At 38.9% G+C, this 23,461-nt stretch overlaps 1 protein-coding gene across 2 annotated transcripts in view; it reads left to right on the top strand.

Annotated features, from left to right (window-relative positions):
- Positions 1–1,740: 1,740 nt before the first annotated feature.
- The window catches only part of LOC101849576 (flap endonuclease GEN homolog 1), a 27,341-nt gene continuing 5,620 nt past the window's right edge, over positions 1,741–23,461 (top strand). The window contains exons 1-9 of one of the 2 annotated variants that reach the window (XM_005089698.3): positions 1,741–2,054; positions 5,318–5,447; positions 6,413–6,502; positions 6,825–6,914; positions 16,837–17,027; positions 18,329–18,435; positions 19,519–19,730; positions 20,105–20,307; positions 21,444–21,505. In XM_005089698.3, the coding sequence (XP_005089755.1) occupies positions 1,891–2,054; positions 5,318–5,447; positions 6,413–6,502; positions 6,825–6,914; positions 16,837–17,027; positions 18,329–18,435; positions 19,519–19,730; positions 20,105–20,307; positions 21,444–21,505 (1,249 nt within the window). In that variant the 5' untranslated portion in view covers positions 1,741–1,890. The remainder of the gene's footprint in view (positions 2,055–5,317; positions 5,448–6,412; positions 6,503–6,824; positions 6,915–16,836; positions 17,028–18,328; positions 18,436–19,518; positions 19,731–20,104; positions 20,308–21,443; positions 21,506–23,461) is intronic. The other variant, XM_005089699.2, reaches the window with a different exon arrangement.

The raw sequence follows: 23,461 nt of genomic DNA, 5'->3' as shown, positions 1-23,461 counted from the left end.
GAAACATATTTAGTATTTAATTTTTTTAAAAATTCAAGCTTCTCATCAGAATTAAACCAATCCAAATATGTCAGGCAATATTCAACTTTATTGTATGAAAACTAGATGTGGGATGAATGTCATTTAACTCTATCCAAAAAAAAAAAATTAGTTTTAAAATCTCCAGTAGATGTACTCACTAAAACTGTTAGATCTAATCAATCAAGCACTTATATTTCTCTTTTATGAAATGAAACTAAATGAGTAGACCTATATTCTATGTATATATCTATGACTTTTGCAATATTTAGAATCTAACTAGTAACTGCACACGTGAGAATATGGGCCTCCACAGTGTATTATTTATTGTGAGCACCGGTCTTTTGTATAGGCCTGCTGTAAAACTCTGTGTTACAATCTAAGTTTTTCGCACTCCTACCAAAAAATTATAATTTATTTCTGATGTTTAAAAAAAATGGGTTATGAATTATCGGAAGGCTGACTTTGGTTCTTAAAATAGCATAAGTTACCTATACGGGTACCATGGGAATGCATTGTGCGCTGAGCAATTTGAACTGTACGTAGGCTACTGCCTTTGGAAATCTGCATCTTGAACAATTCTAGTGCAGAATGCTGTGGCCATGCTGTTTACTGTTCCAAACCCTCCAAAAAAGATAATTATTGTTCCCTCCAGGCCAGTTCCAAAGGATACAGGTCCTGTCCATGACAAAAGATCTAATAATAGATCTAGTGTCTGCAATGTGATGTGAGAGTTTTGAAGAAGAAATTAAAAGTGGAAGAAAAAAAAACCCTTGACATCTAAGAAGACAATTAAAGTCCTGCTGTAATAAATGTACTACGGAACACATGTAACCAAATTAAAAAGACAAAGAAATTACAAAGCTTACTTAATTATTATTAAGTAAGGAAGTGCTAGCTTGACCCTGTCAGGACCACCCTTGAATTTTGTAATGTCCCAAATTTATGTGCCTGACAGAGAAGTATGGACATAATAATACAAAAGAATCAGCAAGAGACAATGCATACAGCAAAACAGTCTAAGAAAGACTGTAACATTCACCCACTTAATTGTAAGAGCCCGTTTCAGTAAAATGCTATTAATCCATGAAAGATGCATTATACATGTTTACATATATATGTGTATATATATATATATATATATATATATAGGCCTCTGGTGAGTTCGATCTGTCGCTTTGTATCCCTGTTTTTATCCATATATGCCTAGCCTAAACTACACAAAACGAAATCTGTTTTCTATTTCTACAGTCTGTTGCCTTTTCTCACCAATGCCTATAGGCATATAGATCTATATGCTATTGCATGCTCTCTTTCTTTCCTCTCCAACTCTTCCCTACCCACAGACCCCGTGCAGGGCTATGTAACTAATTAGTAAAATAAGTAAAAATGTATTATAACTTGGCCTAGATCTGGAATTCAATTTTAAAATCTGTTGTCCTGTTTTCATCAACATGTGTAACCTTTTCTGAAGACCAGAAGGGTATAGAATTGTAGAAGCATTGTTTACAAATGCAACCTTGGCCAGTTCTCTGATTGCGCTAGGCCTAAGCCCCGCAAGACGCGACGCGCTTCGCTGTCGATACCGCGCCTGGTTATTTTTAGCTCGCGTCTCAGCGGTCACGTTCGCAAATGCACTGTTGTCACGGACCGCGAGGCCTCGTTTCCTGTCTCTATATTTTAGTGTCTCTGGCCCACTGAGAATTCTGTGCTCTGGCCATAGCCTCTAAGCCTAGTCTAGTTGCACTTTCGTTTTCACATTCACGACTCAGTGAACGACGCTTTTCCCCCTGGCATTTTTGCCATGTTGTTTCAACGCCTCTTTTTTCTCTTAATCCAGAGCTATTAAATACCATACTTGTATTGACAAAGATGGGTGTTGTTGGCCTATGGGACATTGTTGATGCTGTGAAAGAAGATGTCAATCTTTCAGAATGCAGTGGGAAAAGGTTTGCTGTTGACCTAAGTGCGTGGATCGTGCAGTGTTCCTCTTCTGTCACCGCTCCCCGTGTGCCAAGCCCAGACTTCTGTCGCAGGTATCATTATAATCATATTGCCATTGATTTACTTTAATTGACTTTGCTCTTTTTCTTTTTCCATAAACCGGTATTACCAGCAGCAGAGAGGAATGCCCTAACGATCGACCACAATGAATATATCATATTTATGCCCTATAGAAGGTCTAGAAATCTAGTTTATATATATGCAGGCGAATATGATGCAGGTACAATATATAGGCTCTCGTGGCCTAGAGATTAAGGTGTTGGCCTCTCATTCAAAAGGTCCCGGGTTCGAATCCGGGTAGCGACAGAAAAATTTTCTTCTCTAAATTTGTCTCCTTTCACCTCATTTCCTGCTCTCTAGCAATGTTCTGTCGTCTGCTTTCGTCTCCTCTTCCTGCCCCACCCCCTCACCTCCTTTGCCCCTTCCTCTGGGCTCCTGATTCTTTCTGCAGCCTTTCTACTGCTACTCCTTCGCTTCTTCGTACTGCTGTCTTTCAGCCACACCCCTGATCTTCTGGTAGGAAAGATCTACACCTAGCCTTCTCGGACAAGGGCGAAAAATCTCGGAGGGCCCGTGTGCAAGTTGCGCACGTTAAAGACCCCTTGGTGGTCTAAAATCGATTAAGAGTAGGCTTCGGCCGCCACCTGGGCAAAATTCAAAATTTCCTACCAACTGAAAATATTAGGTGTGTCCTGCGCGCTCATATGACCTATGCAGTTGCGAGCGCCGTAAAACACTTTACAGAAACAAACAAACAAAAACGATGGTAAAATATAAGTCGCGCAAGACCACTGTGCACCACCACTTTCTGTACGTTATAAGTGACTCTTACTTGAAATTATCTTTCAAACCCTCAAACTGGTATGAAATAACCTTGCTTTGATAAATTGATGGTTTTCATTTCAACATTCTAGGGTCCAACGGTATAATAATAGTGGGTGTCTCGCCAAAATGGGCTTCTATCGCGATCGCGCGGAAAGTTCCTCCTTTTTAAAAATTCTGAGTTGAGACCCATGATTATGTACATCGCTGTCTTTGATCTAATTTATGACCCCCCCCAGGGCTGTCTACAGCCATCTTCAAGCACAGACAAATCGTGACCAATCAGGCTAGACTTACAGTAGACTGTCGAGATTGCAGCAGATCATGGTCAATCGGGTTGGACTTAAGGTAGACCACCGTACTGCAGTAGTCCATCATACCAAACCAGCCTAGCAGATTCTTTGTACCTATGTTGGTGAGACTATGAAATAATTTCTTGTCTCCTGTTTGACTTAGTATTTAAGAATTGGATATCAAAATACTTATGGAATAAATTAAATGTTTTATGATGTAAGGGTTAGGCTACCTTTTATCCAGGGCATATATTTTATATTCCTTGTTCTTGGGCCAAAACATTTTTGATGAAAAGAATGTAAATGCATCAGGGGCGGCTCGTAGAAAAAGCGGGCGTGCACAGTTTTAGCTATCTCAGGCTGAAGATAGTCAAGGGCATAGTAAATGGGATGGTGTATAATTTTAGGATCTTTGGGTTGGTGAAGGAAGACCTCTATGCTTTTATTGTCATTCTTTTTACTTGTGGCTTTGACTTCTAGAACTAAATCTATTTGTTAGCTAAGCGTCAATTTTAGACATCCTGCATTAGAAATGAACACTCAAGTAATACCTTTCACCACTCCACTACAAAACCATTCAAAAGCACAACTCATAGGATGGTGATTTAAGTATGTCACGTTCACCTCCCTCAGGTTCACGGTCACAGAGTCGCTTAAAATAGTGGCAAGACAATGAACCAATCATAATTCACTTGAGCACTCTGCTGGATTGCTCTGGGGCTCACATAATTGTGGCATAGAATAGTGCACAGTCTATCGCGTTTATTTTTAGATTGCCTACTGTGGGCTATGTTTCGGCACTATTCTGCAGGAGCACATTTGAGATGTGCCGTCTTTTTAATATTAATGTACCGCCAAACTCTCTACCAGTATCGTCATCGTTTGGGTTATCCCAAAGAGCAATTTATAGGTCAGGTTTTGCTGTTAAATATCCTGTTATGTTTAGATACAGGGCATGAACTTTGGCATGGCATAGTAGATGTTTTACGGCGCTATAGACACAGAAATGACAAATACGGCGCCAGCGAGGACCTTGTTTTGATATATTTGGCTAATGTTTGTTTCTGGTGTCTTTTATCTTATTATTGTGGGTGCTTTACATAATAGAACATTAAAACATTTTGAGCGGCACTGCATGACCGTGCTCTATGGGGGAACCGCGCCTGAAATGCATGTTTATACAAGACATACGTTATTATATTGTGGGAGGTTAACCTGATTTTGACAGAAGATGGATTCCCTTTCTGGCTTTGCAAATGTGGTATAGCTATGGCCTATGACTGTTTTTTATTAAATAACTACCTTCCCTGGTGCCTTTTTTCTCCTTTTGAAATGTACATCCAGGCTGGCGGTTTTCTTGCCTACTCATAACACATATGCCAGCATCTAACTCAGAAAAGCCTTTACTAGTGTTTCAAACTTTTGGTAGTAGTGTAATGATCTTGTTTTCAGTGTGTACCATGTAAGTGTTAGTGTTAGTTTAGGTGCTTGGTTATTGGTAAGGTAATGGTAAACATGGAGAATAGCTTACATGCTGAAGTCTATAAAGAGTCTTTAAAGAACAGAACGTAAGTGAGTGATGGTAAGTACAGTATTCGTCACAGATTATGCTTGTAATTAGGCTTGGCGGTTCAAGCTAGGGCATATATATAAGAAGTTGAGAGTAAATGTCACAAAGCTCTACATATGCTGCAGCTATCACTGTGGCACAATCTGTTCAGAAATTAGCAGGCATAGTCACCGAATGCTCTCCCCATTCTCTTGGGTTTTTAGACTTATTTCATGGTCACTTAGTTTGGCTTGTTTCCATCTATTTGTTTTGCGAAGCTCAAGCTGACCAGCTGTTCTTGTGATTGATTCAAATTACTGTCAAGAATATTACATTTTGGGCATTGAATGACATTTTCGCTTCTTAAATTAAAGCACGATTCCTGATTCCTTTTTTTAGTCTTTGTTTGATATTTGAATGAGAAAAAAGCGGGGTTTCCGATAAATTTGAAGTGCTACTATAAGTGATTGTATTTTCCTTATTAGGACCATGATTGCTTACATTTATTGCACTTGTTGAAACTTCATGTCATTCTTTCATGTGAAATCTATTGGGTTGAAAAGATCTTTGTGTTGGAGAGGATGGCAGACTAAAAGTGTACTTTACCTTTCATGCTCTATTGTATCAACAGGAACATTTTTCATAGATCCTTGAATTTAGTGACTTATGGTATTTCCCTGGTGTTTGTTATGGATGGACCCGTGGCACCACTTCTGAAAAAGAGAAAGAGAGGTCAAGAATATTATAAGTCCGCTCTCCAGGTTTGTAGTATTTTGAATAAAATTCTTGTTGAGAGGTATGAGACATCTTTTTAAAAGACATCTGAAATTCTTCCGAGAATAAATTAGAGCATGCTAGCAGGGTGCAGGTTCTGATACTAATTGGTCGATTTGAAGCACAAGCAGGGGGCTATCCGGAAAAATGCTGTTTTGAGAAAATCAAAGGTAAAGTTATTGGACCCTTGTTCAGTTTCTTTAAAAGACAAGGAGAGTTTTCTCTATAACGAAACAGATATACACACCAATGAAACCAAACTTCTGCTATAGGTAAGGCAATGCCCTCTTTTGGTGTAGATGAAGTTTTCTGGAAACCTCTGAAACTTCTTACTTTTTTAATCATCTGTTTTTATGTCTCTAAAATTTGTGGAAAACATGGAAAAGGAACAGTTAATTGGCATAATAAAACAAAGAACAAACTCTGGAGGTTCAAGTTCTTTTAAAAAAAATAATTAAAAAAAAACTTTATTCCCAACCCACCTGTGATAACTTTTTGGTTCATTTTTTGAATCTTTATTTTTCTGAAAAGTGTGAGGTCATGGTGTATATGAAATATGAGCTGTAGGTTTATGGTGCATTAACATATTTCTTGTGACTGTGAGACTTGCATGTTGTGCTATGCATTGGCTTTCCATTTGTTTTATTAATGCATAAAAAGATTAATGTCAATCTCCTTCACAGATACATAACACCATATTGCTGAAATAAGATTTTTTAATGGTTATTTTTCTGTTCATAACTGTTGATAGCTGTTTCAGTATTGATGCTGCCTCCTTTTGTGTAAAATCGTAGACATTGAAAAGAATCTAACCTAATCTTAAATCTAAAATGTCAATGGGATTTTAAATAAATTATGTTGTTTACGCTAGCTCATGGATGTCATTTTGAATAACTCATTATGAATTATGTGTGTGTATGTAAAGGTTTTTTCCTCTGAATCGTTTCACAAGTACAAGGAGCTCCTTACTGCAATGGGATTCCCAGTCATAGATTCTGTAGGAGAAGCTGAGAAAATGTGTGCTGAATTGGATCGCATGAAGGCAAGTTTACTCTGTTCTCTATTTATCTTCTGTTGTCTTGACATTTTGTTTGATTTTAAAACAGCATTGTAACTCTCAAACAACTTAAACTTGTTTCTGTTCATTTCTTTTTTTATCAGTACTCTATTGTTCTCTTTATCCATGAAGTTGTGTATTTACAAAAGTTTTGCTGAGTCGGGGAATGGGCATGATAAATAGACTACTGCTTACACCAAGATATAAAAGGGATTACAGGTTTTCCCTGAGACTGTTCATGATTATTATGAGTAACATTATGTTTGATTTTTCTGCAATGTGATGAATTTCTTGTGTGTACATCTAGGTTGTTGATGGAGTCTTGACTGAAGATGGAGATGCTCTCATTTATGGCGCTCAAAATGTCTACAAAGGATTGTTCAAAGAGAGTAATAAGGTAATACAGTAGTCTCCGCCTAAGATCCCAGTGCTTGGGAGCAAGGAAATGCGGGATTTTAGGCGAACCGGGATCTTATCGACGAACCCAGGGAAGAATCTATGGTGACTCATGCTAAGGCTCACAATCGGTAAAATGGTCTCCCTCCGCTGTAAAATGAACTGACGTGACCCCTTGGTGGGTTTATGGCATATGGCGAGCAAAGAGTGGTTAACCTTGATGACCTATCGTAGTGCATAGTGACATGAGGCGTGCCATTTTTACTTATTATCCTGTCATGAGTCTCAAGATATACGCTTATCCAGTTGCCCCTCCCCTTTACCTGTCGAAAATGTATAGCTTTTCATCTCTGACCGAGTCCCCCCTCCCCCCAACCGCCTTTGTGGTTACACACCATTATGTTGTGAACACACCAATTAAAATTCAGTCTGTCTCGCAAATTCGGGAGTAGAGACAACTGCAGCAATCGTGTGGGTTCACGGTTCCATGTGATCCCACCTGGAGTGAACGTGTAGGCCCTACCCACCCAGCGAGTGATGTAAGTTTAGAGGGAGAACTCAGGTGTTAGTGCGATGCGTGGGGAAAACAAACGTGTCGGTCAGTTCATACCTCGGTGTGATCCCGTCTGGGGCAAACATTGCATCGCTTCATAGAGTTTTAAACGTGTATGTGATCACATTCACGATAGTGGCTGATCTTTGACGCGACGGACAGTTTATTGATCCCAACTTTTCACTCTTGGTTGATCGGCTGTGCCCGCCCGGGTTTATGTTCTGCAAATTATGATCTGAAATGCGGGATCTTAGCTGAATGTAGACCTTCAGAATGAATCAGAGCGGGATCTTAGGGGTGACTTTTGTATAGTAAAAATTCTGTTTTCTTAAAATAGTGAGACCTTAAGCGAACCGGGATCGTAAGCGGTGGGATCTTCGGCGGAGACTACTGTATGTGTTAGCATGATTTATTGTAGTACTTTTGTACTGACTTTAATGCTTCCGGAAATATAGTTTTACTGGGCTTTCTATGGTATTTATTTCATTGATTTAATTTTGACTACCGTGACCATCCTTCTAATCTGACCCCTCATAATGAAATTTTACCCCCTATAACAAACTCTAATATATATATAAGCTCAGATTATTTGTAGTTAAAATATTCTTCATCTAGTGAATAAACTCCCAATAAGAGAGACCTGTTTTCTGCAATTGCCGAAAAGTAATTTGATGTTGAAGTCATCGTAAAGGAATGCGCCCGAGCCGGCTGACCGGCTCAGGGGTTCCTGACCGGGAGCGGCTTTCTGGAGATAAAGAGTTAATGTGGCTCTTAAATTATGGCCTAGAAATTTTTTTATCTAAAATAAAAGCAACTTTTTGGCAGAGAATTTTTACTTTGTGCTTGTGCATCAAGAGGAGAAAGTGAACCTAATGTGCTCTTCATTAATCACATCTGCTAGTGTTCTCATGACGTTAGAGTTCGAAGGGGGCTCTCGTGGCCTAGAGGTTAAGGTGTTCGCCTCTCATTCAAAGGTCCCGGGTTCGAATCCGGGTAGCGACCAAAAAATTTTCTTCTCTAAATTTGTCTCCTTTCACCTCCTTTCCTACTCTCTAGCAATGTTCTGTCGTCTGCTTTCGTCTCCTCTTTCTGCCCCCCACCCCTTCACCTCCTTTGCCCCCTCCTCTGGGCTCCTGATTCTTTCTGCAGCCTTTCTACTGCTACTCATTGGCTTTTTCTTACTGCTGTCTTTCAGCCACACCCCTGATCTTCTGGTAGGAAAGATCTACACCTAGCCTTCTCGGACAAGGGCGAAAAATCTCGGAGGTCCGGTGTGCAATTTTGCATGTTAAAGATCCCTTGGTGGTCTAAAATCGATAAGAGTAGGCTTCGGCCGCCACCCGGGCAAAATTAAAAATTTCCTACCAACTGAAAAAGTTTAGTGTGTCCCGCGCACTCATATGACCTTATGCAGTTGCGAGCGCCGTAAAACACTTACAAAAACAAACAGAGTTCGAGGGGCAATAATAATAGTACATGTAAGGACAATAATAATAATGATATTACCTGGCATTTATACAGTGTATTTCCATAAATCTTATTAATTTCAATACGCTTTACAAAACATATACATTAGTAGCCTATACATGCAGTATTCACGAATAAGGGCATTCATGTACATAATGCAGATATAAAATGACACTAGTATATTTATGTGTCCCTGCCGGTCAATATCTGTCATATGAAGGAAATTTCAAATCTGAGTTAACATTATATTCAAAACCTATCTCCTTTTCCCTACAATTTAAAACAAGAATGAAGTAAATATGACCATATTTGACGAAAATACAGAACTTTTAATTGTGCGAGATGAGGAAACACGAAAAGAAGAAAATGGCCACCGTATTTGAGCAACATGTTTCCATAGTAATGGGGGTCTTAGAATTGAGATAGAGACTTGAAATTTAGCAGGTATCTTGGCTATGCCACTACAAGGTAATATACAAAAGTAGAAAACTATTCATTGTCAGATAAAAAACTTTTGGACAAAACAAAATATTTGCGAGAATGGACTTCACGTCAAATGCAACAAAATATTAGCATTATACTAGGTATCAAATACTAAATTTTCAAAGTAGCTGTATGTCAAATTCATCTGTTTCTTGTGAAAGGCTTATGTCTCCTGAGAAGTTTGGTACCATACTTTTAAGAGAATGCAGCTGTTTCAATTTAACATAATAATCTAAATATATTGCTGAAATCGGTAACTGGCTGAAACCCCATGTTTGACAGATAATAAAAGCTCTTTCTATTGGTACCTTTTTTAGCCGGTATTTTACACATTTCGTGTTAAAAATTATCTTTGAAAACTTAGACGCTTTATTTCAAGGTTTTGTATCAAAGCGCCAAAAGGCAAAAATAATAATCATGGGAAACCACGCCCAAAGCTGTATAGTTCTCCGCCAATGAAAATGCGGCATTTAATCATCAATCTTTCTGTAAAGCATTCGAATGCATGGGTGTCAATTTTGAACCGGGAGACCTCGCGTTCCGACCTTTCCAAGGCGATTCTCCAGCTCCAAATACTCGGATATAATACAAACAACTTACTCTATTGTAACGAAGAAAATCTGAATTTTTTCAAAGTGTTCAGCATTTGGTGTTTCATAACAAAAGAGCAAAGAAACAGAGATCTGAATTACCCCCATTTCACCGAAACCACGCGCTTGGAAGGCAGCGAGTCGGCTTATGTGCCATGTTTACGCAACCTAATTATACGTTTGCAATAGCACCATAAACACACGAGAGCACACGCACGCACACACACACACACACACACACACACACACACACACACACACACAGACACACACACACACACACACACAGACACACACACACACACACACACACACACACACACACACACACACACATACGCACACACTCGCACACACACACACATACATATACAAACCCACCATGTTTTGAATGTGGAAGAATGGAGCCAGCATGGTAGGGAAGTACAGGGTATCCAAACTAAAGGTGGCGACATCAGATGGAATGTGTTCAACATCTATCCTGAAATAACCAGTTGGTTCATGAGAGGGACTGGAATTTTTTGTGTGATCTTGCAGAGATGCCGGGTGAACGCACAATTATCTGCGGGGACTTTAACGCGAGAGCAGCAGAGTGGGGCAATGCAACAGAGAATGGACAAGGAATAGCACTTAGAGAAACACTGTTAGAGATGCCACTGATTTGCATAAACGATGGAAGACCTACTAGACTGGCAACGAGACCGGGAGATTCGGATGGGGTTATAGATCTGGCTTTGGTGTCATCTGGGGCTACTCTCTACACAAAGTGGGACGTTTTAGGGCGACACGAAAGTGATCACCTTCCATGCATTGTGATGATCGAAAAGGGAAGCTGCAGACCACTAAGAAACAAGTGCCGAATGAAAGCTTTTACTTACAAGAAAGACAATGATGCACCCCTAGGAAAGCTGCGAAGTGAAGTATCCCGAAAACCGAATATGAAACAGATTATACAACCACCATGGTGGACCGAGGAATGTGAGGAAGCATGGAAGAGGAAAAGGCAAGTGGTCAAAAAGTGGCAAAAACTTGGTAAGGACAACACCAGTGAGCAACACATCATCCAGGAAGCTGCCGAAACAAGGAACAGGAGATGTGTGGATTTTAAGGAAATAGCCAAAGGAGTGAAAAAAGAAAGGTGGGAGAAATTGGTCTGGGAAATCGGACAAGACAAAGATTAACAAAAAATTTTAGAAGTTACACAATAGAATGAACTACGGGCGCACAGCAAACTCAATGCCAGATATCTAGAGCATTGATGGAATGGCTATTCTGAGAGATGATGCTAGCAAAGGAGAAGCCTTTCTTAAAAGATACATCACACAGACTGATCAGGGTGATGCTGAGACGAGGACAGAAGTATGCCAGAGTTTGAAGGGAATCATGAGGAACGAGGGATATGACTACATCATCACAATATATTTTGTCAAATCTGTCCTAAAAACCACCAACAACACAATGCCAGCTCCAGATGGGATACAGTACAAACACTTTAATGAGCTCAGTGACGAGGAACTGGAAAATATTGTGGATGACTACGACAGCAGCATCAGGACATCAACTGTACCAGAAGAGTGGCTGCATAGTAACTTAAAGCCACTACCAAAACCTGGGAAGAATCACAAAGAACTCTACGGATACCGCATTGTCACCATGCAAAATGTGTATGGAAAAGTGCTAGAAAAATGCATAGCAAGAATACTTATGAATGAGCTAGAGAACAACGGGAACCTACCTGAGGAGTTAGGGAGTTACAGACCCAGAAAGGAAACTTGGAACAACACAGGGACCTTCGCGTATGATGTATATGAAGGCTTTCAGAGAGGAGAAGAGATGGAGTGGTGTGCTGAATCAACCGCAGTGATCAATCCTCAGAAGGCCGCAGCACTGTGGTGCTCTTTAAACAATCGAATAGTAAAGACAGATGTCCCAGAGCTGACGGTAAATGGACAGAATATTCAAAGATGTCAGAAGATGCGGTATCTGGGAGTGGTTTTCGATCGCCTTCTATCCTTCAAAGATCACATAGATGGTGTTGTGGAAAGGGAAAAGAAGGGATTGAATGCAGTGAAGGTCATGGCGGCTTCAGGAATGGAACAAAGGCTACTGCTTCTTATGTATCAGCAGCTGGTCTTGGCAGTTATCGATTATGGGCTCAGAGTATTGACCTTGACAAAAACCCAACTGGACAAATTGGATCGAGTTCAAAATGAAGCCATACGCATCATACTAGGCTGCATCAGGGATACGCCAGTTATCTGTATGAAGCATGTATTGGACCTCATGTCAGTGGAAAACAGACACAAAGTGGCTCAGGTCAGGGCGTACATGAGGGTGGCGGCTGATAAGCAACACCCACTTCACGAAGCCATTGGAGCAATCAAGGGAAATCGCCTAAAACGAGGAGCTTCTTGGACGGCTAAGGCTGAAAACTTCATCAAGGAAGTCTGCCCACTGGAAGATATAAAGCGGGACGAAGAATGAATAAAGATGAATGAGAGACAGCAGGGAGATTTTGGGAAGGTAGTGATTACGCCGAACAGAGAATGTAGAGAGTGACCGCAGGGGGCGACAGATGTTGAGATAGGACAACTGATTGAAGAAAACTCACGGCACGGAGATGTGGTTGTATACACGGATGGATCTGTTAAACGAGAGGAAGAATCTGGATGGTGCTTCTCAGCAAGAGTGAGTGGCAGATTGGTGCAGGAACAGCAGAGAGCATACGATGTGACAACATCTAGCATGAGAATGGAAATAGAGGCAATCACTAAGGTTCTCAAATGGGTCACAACAACTCGACAAGCACATGTGATCTTTGTCACAGACTCTCAGAGCACTCTGAGGAAGATTGAGAGTGGGACCCTTAGAGCTGAATGGACAGAGCTCCTGAAGAAGACAACACGGAAAAAGATCACGTGGATCTTCACCCCGGGCCATGCTGGAGTCAAGGGCAATAAGCGGGCTGATGAGCTCGCTGGAAAAGCAAACCTGAAGGGAAGCTGTGCCCTGACAAACCTGAAATTGTACGTGCAGTCAGGGAAAAACGAGAAAAAGAACACGAAGAGTCGGAATACCATCATCTCGAGCGACTTCATGAGCTTGGAATCGGATGGGGCGCCTGCAGAAGTTCAAGACTTAGTGGGAGGAGCAGAAGGCTATGGAATCAGCCATTGCTTGGAACTGTCAGCATCTACACACTTCGAGATGTGCTTCTTCAGGGGACGGAGCGCTTATGGGGATGCCCCTTGTGCAGTGATGTCGGTCCTTCACACAAGTAAACAAGTGAACAAACCCACCAGCACTCATACTCGTACATGCACATAGACCGCCTCGGTGGCCTCTTGGTAAGGAGCCCGCTTTGATAGATCTAGAGGAAGGTTAATTAATCTTTTAAAAGCACTAAAACACAGTAAAGACGAATTTTTAAAGTCAATCCAGATGTAAAACTGAAAGATCAACAGATGATAACAACTAACAGGGCATGCCCACACAGTCAGCTGTTTATGTAAACAAGCTTGAAGTTAGCTAGAAGTATGCAAGGTGCGGAAACACAAAAATGAGAAAGGGGTCATAAAATTGAAATAGAGACTTGAAATTTGGCTGTTATCTTGGCTAGGTCACTACAATGTAACACATCGAAGGAGAAAACTATTCATTCACAGAATAAAAGTCTATGAGCAAAACAAAATTTTTACGAGAATGGTCTTCACGTCAAATACAACAACGGGTTAGCATTGTAGACCCTTTACTAGGTACCACAAGCTAAATGTTCATAGTAGCTGTATGTCAAATTTATGTTTCATATGAAAGGACTGTGTCTCATGTGAATTTTGGTACCTTACTTTTACCACTCAGTCAATTTTTAAGAAAATGACAGCTGTTTTAATTAATTATATAATCAAATATTGCTAAATTCGCTAATTGGTTGCAACCCCATGTTTGACAGATAATAAAAGAGTACCAAGTGCACCAAACATCTCCACATTAACAGCGTACAATCACTATAACATAGAAATGGAGCCTAATTTTTTTCAAGACTGAGATCATTACAAATCAGTATTTTATTGCCTCAAACACGATGATATGTCGTTATTTTGATTTTAAAAAAGACACCGAGCACTATCCGGCCCGGTGCGGTGAGCGAGTTGGCTCTAACTATAGTATACTCAAAGATTCTCCAATCTTTCGTATACTGAGTGCTCCCCGGAGTTTCGCGGAAGGATTGATGCAAAATAATTCCAAGCCGATGACTTTATTCAAATAGAAAAAGAACAGCTCTATCTATTGGTACCTTTTTGAGTCAGTATTTTATATAATTCGTGTTAAAAATGATCTTTGAAAACTTTTACGCTTTTATACAGGCTGTCTATTTAAACGTCAAAGGCCAAAAATATACCACGGGTAACCCCGTTCAAAGCTCTAAAGAAGTTGTTTGCCAATGAAAAGACAGCATTAAACTATCACTCTTTTTTCAAAGCATTCAAATGCATGAGTGTCAATTTTTGAACCGGCAGTTCTTGCATTCCGACCACGAGGGGCTTCGCCTTCCATGGCGATTCTCTAGCTCCAAATACTCAGAAGAACAAACAAATTACACTATTGTAACGAAAAAAAAGCTTAACTTTTTCAAGGTGTACAGCTTTTGGTGTGTTTAGCAAAAGAGCTAAGAAAATTCGATCTGAATTACCTCAATTTCACCGGAACCATGCGCTCGGGAATCCGCGAGTCGGCTTACGTGCCGTGTTTAATTGTACGTTTGCAAAGGCACTTAAAACACATGAGGGCTCACACACACACACACACACACACACACACACACACACACACACACACACACTCACACACACACATATACACTCTCGAATACACACATACACACACACATACAAAAACATACACACACACATGCACATAGACTGCCTCGGTGGCGTTTTGGTAGGGAGTTCACCTTGGGAGATCAATCTTTTAAAACCCCCCCACTAAAACACAATAAAAACAAACTTTTAAAATCAATCGAAGTGTAAAACTGAAAGATCAACAGCCCACAACTGAGCTTACAGGGCACGCTTACACAGTCAGCTGTTTACGTAAACAAGCTTGAAGTGGGCTAGGAGTTCCCGTTCTTACCCCACCCAATCGGAGCTCTCAACGTTCATAGTGACGCAAATTTGTTTATATTTCATACCGTTCATGCTCGAAAAGAGGTCTAAATCTAAAAATAGGGGCGAATGAAGAACATTGAAGCAATGTGACCATGAGGTAATGGTTCTATAAATAATCTCACAGTTACACACCAGCAGGTCAAATGTTCGAAAGGGTTTGAGGTCCAAATTCCTTTATCTTGTCACCCAAGCTCACAACAAATCACACACACTTCCAAAAGAAATCTTTCAATAGATCCGACAAAAAAATTCATTGAAAATCACTTTTTAGGCTTTCGAGCCTCGTAGCGCCAAATAGCACATTGCGTCTTACGACTGATTATATGACCGGGGCGGACAGATATATATGTCAAAGGACTTCAATATATTGGTTAGAGCCCTAGGTTACTATGAAAGTAATGTCAATGTGAAATTAATTGAAGCAGTCTAGTAGTCTAATGCCCACACCGAAATAGATGGGGCTGACAGGTTACTGGCAGGACACGTGGTCTGTAAAGAGAGTAGGTGCAGGGCCAACAGTCTCAGGCTCCAACTGAATTGCTGTCAAAACACGAGAGAGGGGGCTCTCGTGGCCTAGAGGTTAAGGTGTTGGCCTCTCATTCAAATGTCCCGGGTTTGAACCCGAGTAGCGACTGAAAAATTTTCTTCTCTAAAATTGTCTCCTTTTACCTCCTTTTCTGCTCTCTAACAATGTTCTGTCGTCTGCTTTCGTCTCCTCTTTCTGCCCCCACCCCCTCACCTCCTTTGCCCCCTCCTCTGGGCTCCTGACTTTTTCTGCAGCCTTTCTACTGCTACATCTTGGCTCCTTCTTACTGCTCTCTTTCAGCCACCCCCCTGATCTTCTGGTAGGAAAGATGTACACCTAGCCTTTTCGGACAAAGGCAAAAAATCTCGGAGGGCCCGTACGCAAGCAAGTTGCACACGTTAAAGATCCTTTGGTGGTCCAAAATCGATAAGAGTAGGCTTCGGACGCCACCCGTGCAAAATTCAAAATTTCCTACCAACTGAAAAAGTTTAATGTGTCCCGCGCGCTCATATTATTATGACCTTATGCAGTTGCGAGGGCAGTTAAACAATTACCAAAAAACCCCCCAACAAAAATACACATGAGAGTTTTTGCGTGATCTCAAGTGATCTCCCTTACCCCAAGTCAGGGGCCATATTCTGCCTGGCACTACTTAGATCTACCTTTCGTTTTCTGAGACAACGTGTGAGGTCATGGAGGATTCTACTGGAAGGATTTTATTGAAACTCCAAAGTGTATAATCTGTCGTGAAGTACATAGAGAGAGAGATGGGGTAGGGGGAGGGGGGCCAGGCGGGCCCTAATGTTGCACTGCCACTGAATGCATGACTGTATGCAGGGCTTTAAGAAGTGACGGGTATATATAGAAGCAAATCGGGATCATTACCAATATATTAGATGCCAAGTAGACCAGGAAAGTGCTATAGCTTTTAAAAGTAGAGGTGATTGAAAACTATAGTAAGCAAATTTTGCAGTAATACTTTTTTACAACTTTGGCTGCTTTTGTCAATGGTGTAGAAACTGCTATAGCTAGAGTATTCAGTATATAGCTGCTTTGCTATGGTATTAAGGGAACTTTTTGTATTATAGAATTGTGTGCATGTTTATCTTATTTGCTTTAACATGGTCTTATATTTTCAGGAATATACAGCAACAAAGTATTCAATGTCTGACATCACCGCTCGGCTTGGACTCACGCAAAAAGACTTAATTGCTTTTGCGCTACTGAGCAAAGGAGACTTTTGTGATGGAGTGCCAGGAATTGGAAAGAGCAAATTTATTGACCTTGTCAAGGAAATGAAGAAAAATAATGTTGAAGATGTTTTAGACAGGTGAGAGGAATTTCAGGGCTTAAAAAAATTGTTACCAATGAAAAATGCTTCTGCAACTTTTTTTTTATTGTAGAAGTATAAGATTACAGTTCTGATGTTAAAAGTAAAAACCAACATAATTGGGGGATACTTAAACATTGAGTCTGGTGGTCATTTTGATGGCACAGTTTTTGGCTATTGACCATATATAAGTTTTAGTCAGCAATAGGTTTATGATGATGCTAACTTAATACAATGCTTTGAAAACAGCATCTGGATTCACCAACAGCCAAAGGCACCAGCACATCTTATATATTTTATCTCAGGGAGACAAACGTGCTAGAGTGGAATACCATATGAACAACAATTAGTACTAAGAATGTGCACACTTTAGTTTTATTCTGTATTTTTTTTTTTTTTTAAACAAATCTCTGTACATGATAGAAAGCAAAGCATGCATGGTCTCAAGGGTGTTTTCTTTCTCTGAACTTTTCTCTTGCCTGTAATGCTGAACGTAGTAAAAGAATTGTTTGTGGTATTTACAATTGTAACCGCCCTCAAGCATCTTCTATGAATTCTTCTAATTCTATGTCTGTTCTTTGTAAAATACAGAAGGAAACTATAATGTGTTGATTTACTTGGTCCCTGGGTTATGTTGATCCTGAGGCTGATACATTGTATTATCTTTTTGAACTCCAAATAGTGAGAACTTTGTCAATAAGGCAGTCTCATTGTGGTTCTGAGAGATGTAGTTGATATGGCTCTGCCAACACTAGATATAATCTCGTGGCAGCATCATTTGTGTACTGATTGATGAGTTAAAAAAATCTTTACAAAATATTTCTGCAAAATTGCTGTAAAAAATATCCATGCCAAAGTCATTGCTTATCAGAATCACTGGACACATGTATTATTGACAGCACTATGGAGGAGCATTTTAGGTGTTTAGCAAAGGCAAAATGTCTCAAATACCATGTTATTTTGTTGTGGTGATGCGTCTATCCCTTAATGATATGCATCATGCTGCAAACATAATAATACGTTTTTTTGATAGTTGTATCACGTCTTTAAAAAATTTTTGTTCTCACTCCTGAGAAATCATATACATGATATGAGAATAAGTATTGGGCCAAAAATAAGACACATTATTTTTTTGCATAATCTGTTGAAACATGTTTCCACTGACATGTAATAATCTAATAAAATATGCGTATTCTTATATTCATTAAGTTGTTTTGACACTCTGATTTTTGTTCTTACCTTGTCTGCCATGTTCCAAGTTTTCTTTTCTCTTTCCATTTTGTGTATGTATCCATATAAAGGCTCTTGTTGTGGAAAGACAATGAAAGGCTATCTGCCCTTGAAGACTTGCAAAGATCTTTGAAAGGAATACGCAAATCCAAGCATTGTACTAAATGCCATCATGAAGGTTTGTTGTCTTGTTTTATTTTATTGCTATCATTTTCCATTTATAGTTTAATTTCACACCTGTTTTTGCATTTATCTTATAATATCAAACAAAAAGGCAGCATTCTACCAACAGTGTAACTACAGATGTGTATGAGAAAATGTTGCAGTCAAGATTAATTAACCACAATTGTAAAATTATCCTTAAAACCAAAGCCTATATTTGTTCTTATTTATGCCCTCTTTACAATAGTTTTCAGTGTGATGGCAACAGTCATGTATTGTGTGTGAGACTTGGTTTAAGTGTAATAACTCTTTAAACCCAGTTTTTCTTTGGTCTACCTCTTCATATTCTTAATTAGGAATTGGAAATTAGAGATTGTACTTTTTAATGCTTGATGCCACTGTTGAAATCTATCAAAGCTCTAGAAAGACAGTTTGAAGGGAAGGGCATTCAAAAGAAAACAATGCAAGGAAATGCATTTTTACACATGTATGCAAAAAGAGTTGAAAATGAAGAACAGGCTGCAGCATGACAGTTATGGGTCACATACTTGCTTTCTCTTTCTTTCTTTCAGAAAGTCGGAGGAAGGGGTGGGGGATGGGGGTTGTGTTCTTCCTGACAACAATATATGCCAGCATACACACTACTCAAAAATAGCATATATACTACTGTGCTGTAGAGAAGCTCAGTACCCGATTTCAGTCGCAGTAATAATCGACATTTAAGTTTTAAAGATTTGGCAAGGAAATTCAAACAACATATTTTAAATTTTGGACTTAAGCTATATGTAGCAGTGATATTCTAATGAGAGTTCTGAAGCACAGACACAAGGAGCTTACACTTGCCACTTGGACTTAAAGAATTAAGACTAGAGATTTTCCTTATTCATCTGTCCTGTTTGTTAGATTCACCTCTTTAGGTAAAGTTAGGACAGCATTATCTTTTATAATGATGTCTTTTGTTTGACTAATACTCATATTCAATTTATATAAAAAGAAATGTGCTTTTGTGTTTCTTACATCAATTTTTTTAGCCTTGTCTCTTTTGTGCTTAATTTTTAATAATTTTCAATCATCAATATGTTTCTTTGTACTATTCCAGGGCTGATGTCTGCTCATGGAAAATCAGGATGTGAAACCTGCCAGCTGAATGTTGATTGCAGAGAAAGAAATGAGTGGAAGGCAGAGAGCGGAGAGAAGTATCCGGAGTGCCCATGTAATTACCACAAGAAGGAGGCTGAAATAATGCCGTATCAAACAGAACTGAAAATTCGTGCTACGGCTCTTTCAGTTAAACAGTTCCCGGAGCAAGGGGTGAGTCTTCAGTCTAAAAGCTTGTCAGTAGTACTCAATAGTCTTTGTGAGGGACAAGATCATAATTGGTGCTATGTCATGCTTTCATTGTGTCATCTTTTTTGAGGACTTGCTTAACTGCATGAAAGTCATGTCTTTTCTTTGTTTTCTTTGTTCTGGATTTACACATTCATCCAAAAATTTTTTTTCTGTGTTTCCAGTCAGGTCATATAGACAGAGGAAAAGTAATTACATGTTAAAATTTTTATCTCTGGTTATAAATCGAACATGAGGAATTCTGTGAGAATTTCATTGAAAATGTGTTCATAGTTTTCTTTTTAGAAGGTGCCAGTCTTATGATGAAACTTCCTTTTTTCTGTATTTTTCTTCTTCAGGTTAAAGAAGAATATTTGAATTGCATTCAAGATATTAGAGGTGAATTGAACACGACAATGCAATTGCCAGACTTCAAAGCGGTGTGTGACAGAATGTCAGGAAACTTTCCATCAGCAGCATCGACATTATCGCACATGCTTCCTGCCTACACCATGTTAGCTTTGCATGGAAAGTTGGCAGATATGGAGATAAAACCTTTGAGGTAAAAGGCTAGATTCTTTCAACAATTTGAAACTTGCACTATTATAATATATACAATCTTTATAAAAAGAACTTTTGAAGTTTCTGAAAGCAGGATCTTATAGGTTTTCATTTGCAGGATGAAGCTTTTTATGTTGTCTTCGTTATTGTCACTGCACTAGCAAAATTGCATAACTCAAAGTTGTTCCAAAATGCAACTAGCTTTCTTTTTTGTTTGATGGTACTATATCTATCTCGTGGTAAAGCCAAAACAAAGATGTGCTGGCAGTCACAAAAGAAACATACATGGCAAGTTTTACCATTATTAGATAATAAAGTCTAGTTAAATAGTTTTGTTTTCATTTATCTCAAATTAGCAAAAATGAGATGTATCATTTTGCTAATGCAGTGACTATATATATTGTGTTTGTGTTAAATACAGTTTCATATACATTCATACTTAACCCTTGCACCTATGCTCCTTTGAGTTGACTGCTCGATTTGTACCACTGGACCGGATGTGTGCATTCTTTGCCAGTTACAAGCTAAAAAAGCAGTGCTCGCTTAAGTGTGTGTTAGGATACAAAGGGTTAAGCTTTGATTATTGAGCTGACGGACTGACTTTAAATGTTATAGTATAGCAAAAAAGTTCAAGTTCACAATGTACATTAATATCATGACTTCAACCTTTTAAGAATGTTTTAAAAAGAATACTCCACGCACTGCCTGCAGATTCTTTTTAAAATATACATTTATTTGGTTTTATCCTTTATCTTTATTCTTTCTCTTTCTTTTCTTATCACAAACATTACTTGCCCTTGCATTTCTGGCCTCCCCATCTCTGCCCATTGCTGTTTATATGATCTTTTGTTCTTAAATTTTGTTTGCAATAGATGCTAAATAAAGACATTTTTCTTTGTCATTTAATCTCTCCCAAACATTTTAGAATTTAGAAAAATACTTTTTTTGTTGGGTATGAATTCAGTTGATCGTTCATAGGTGATCAGGCATTATGTCTTGAATTTTAGTTGAAAAATAATGATCTTGTCATTTTATTGTTCATTGTTTTCCTGGCTTATTTAATTTTTTTTTTCTGTGCTTCGGATGTGAACTAATCTGTTGTGAGTAAATTTGGAGTATATTGTATTTCATCTCCAGTATTATCAAATCTTGTGTGAAAAACTTCAGACCACAGTTCAGAGTCAACTGGGAAAAATCAGGTATTACTTTATTATTTATTTAAAAAAAATTAAAGTTGAGGGTTTTACTTTGACTTGGCATCATGTTCTTTAAAAAATTAATTGTGACAGGGTGTTCTTTCTCCATAACTGCTGCCTCTTCTATCAATGAAATCTTGACTCTTAAATAAATTGAATAAAGAAAAATAAGATATTTTTTCATCCTGATGGAACTGTAGGATCAGGTAAGGACTGGAAGCTTGGAGTTACCAATTCACTTTACAAACAGAAATGAACTTAATTAGACTTAAACAATGACATAGCGTTGTCCCCTGAAGGATAGTGATTACACAATGATCAGTTGAACCAATAAAAAAAACCTTTAGAAAATAATGTGCCTTATAGTGAAATGACTAATATTTTATGTTAGTAGAACCATACATATGTTAGGGTCACTCTTATTAAGGGGAACTTAGACTTTCCAAACACTTTGGAACGAAATTTTGTTATCATAAAAGTCATTTCCTCCCTGTCGGATTTAGCTTCTTCTAGTAAAAACAAAGATAGTAAATAACAAGATGGGCCACTCAGCCAAAAAAGTGTCTGCAGGAAATATGCTCTTTGCTTCAGATGGCGCTGCAGTCTGTTTTGAAGCTCTCTTTCGTTTTTCCAGAAGAAGAATAGGAATAGCACCTCCTTGCGTGCGCAGATCAACTGCTGTTCATCAGCAGTTCAGGTTCGTTCAGTACGGAGTTTCAGTTTTAAAAAATTTTAATGACCTCTCGCCTTTCATTCTAAAGTTAAATTAAACGAAGAAAACAATCACCCTTTCCTCCTGAAGAGGTTTTTTGTCAGCGTAACCATTTTAAAAAAGCTTTCTTCCGAAATTCATTCAAAAAATTGCTAGTTTCACTTTGATTTTTTAAACTCAAGTTGGATAACTCTGTTCGCTAAAGGTGCGCTTTTGCGAAGAGGGCGACACTGAATTTTGAGGACACTTTTTTAATTGGCTCAAAGAGAGAAGTGGCCCCTCTTGTTATGTAGACTCTTTGGTAAAAACGAACACTTGATTTTGGCTGATCAAGTTTGAGCAGCAATGCCATGAAATTTGACCACTATTCTCTACTCATTTTATCATATCTTACAAGATCAGGAAAGTTTTGCAAAAGTTTACAGTGGCTGTTTCATGCAAACTTGTAGGTTGCGGTTTCTTGTACGGGTGGACAGGCAAGATTGTGTCAAACCAAATGCTGCCCTTTGGGCCTAGAATACTCTGAATCTTTTGTTCGTCACTGAGCACTGAACTGCCAATGATTACACGATAGCCTACTTCACACTAAAAGCTCTGTCAATAAAGAAAGCATAACAAATTTCCAGCCTCTTTTATTCCTTCAATTATAGATAGGCTACTATAGTGGTGTGTTAATGTTACGTAGCTTACGCAACTCTCACAAATAGATTACACCTATTCTCTTTTGATCCCAATTCAGACCCTTTGTTTGCAACTTTGTGTAAAGTTTGGGATGAACTGACAGAAAATTATGTCCCAGATTTGATTAAGTCCATGCCCTATTCAAAACCAATGACTCCTAAAACAAAACAATAATGAACACATTTACTGTTAAGTCCTAGTTTTGCGTGATATTTGTGACTGGCCTGTTTTCCAATCTGTTTGGAACTATCGTAATGCAGAGACAAAATTCTGCATTCATTTGATATACAATATATATTTCTTTGATTTCGCACAATTTTGCCAAGTCTGATTGTATAACAGGGATGGTGGGACCAGAGAAAAAGTCCTGTTAAATCAGAAGTGCAAGGGAAGTTAGCATTTGTGGACTAATAGAGCTGTATTTATTTATGGGTAGTTTCCCATGGCCTGCACATGACACATTATGTGTGCGTGGCTAGATCGAAGTCTGCAGCACACTTCACCGCTGAGTGTGCTTGCAGTGGCGTGGCTTGTGTGCTCTCTCTCTCTCTCTCTCTCTCTCTCTC

Source organism: Aplysia californica, unplaced genomic scaffold, assembly GCF_000002075.1.
Source record: "Aplysia californica isolate F4 #8 unplaced genomic scaffold, AplCal3.0 scaffold00008, whole genome shotgun sequence".
Taxonomy (NCBI): domain Eukaryota; kingdom Metazoa; phylum Mollusca; class Gastropoda; order Aplysiida; family Aplysiidae; genus Aplysia; species Aplysia californica.
This window is presented reverse-complemented; position numbering and strand designations above follow the sequence as displayed.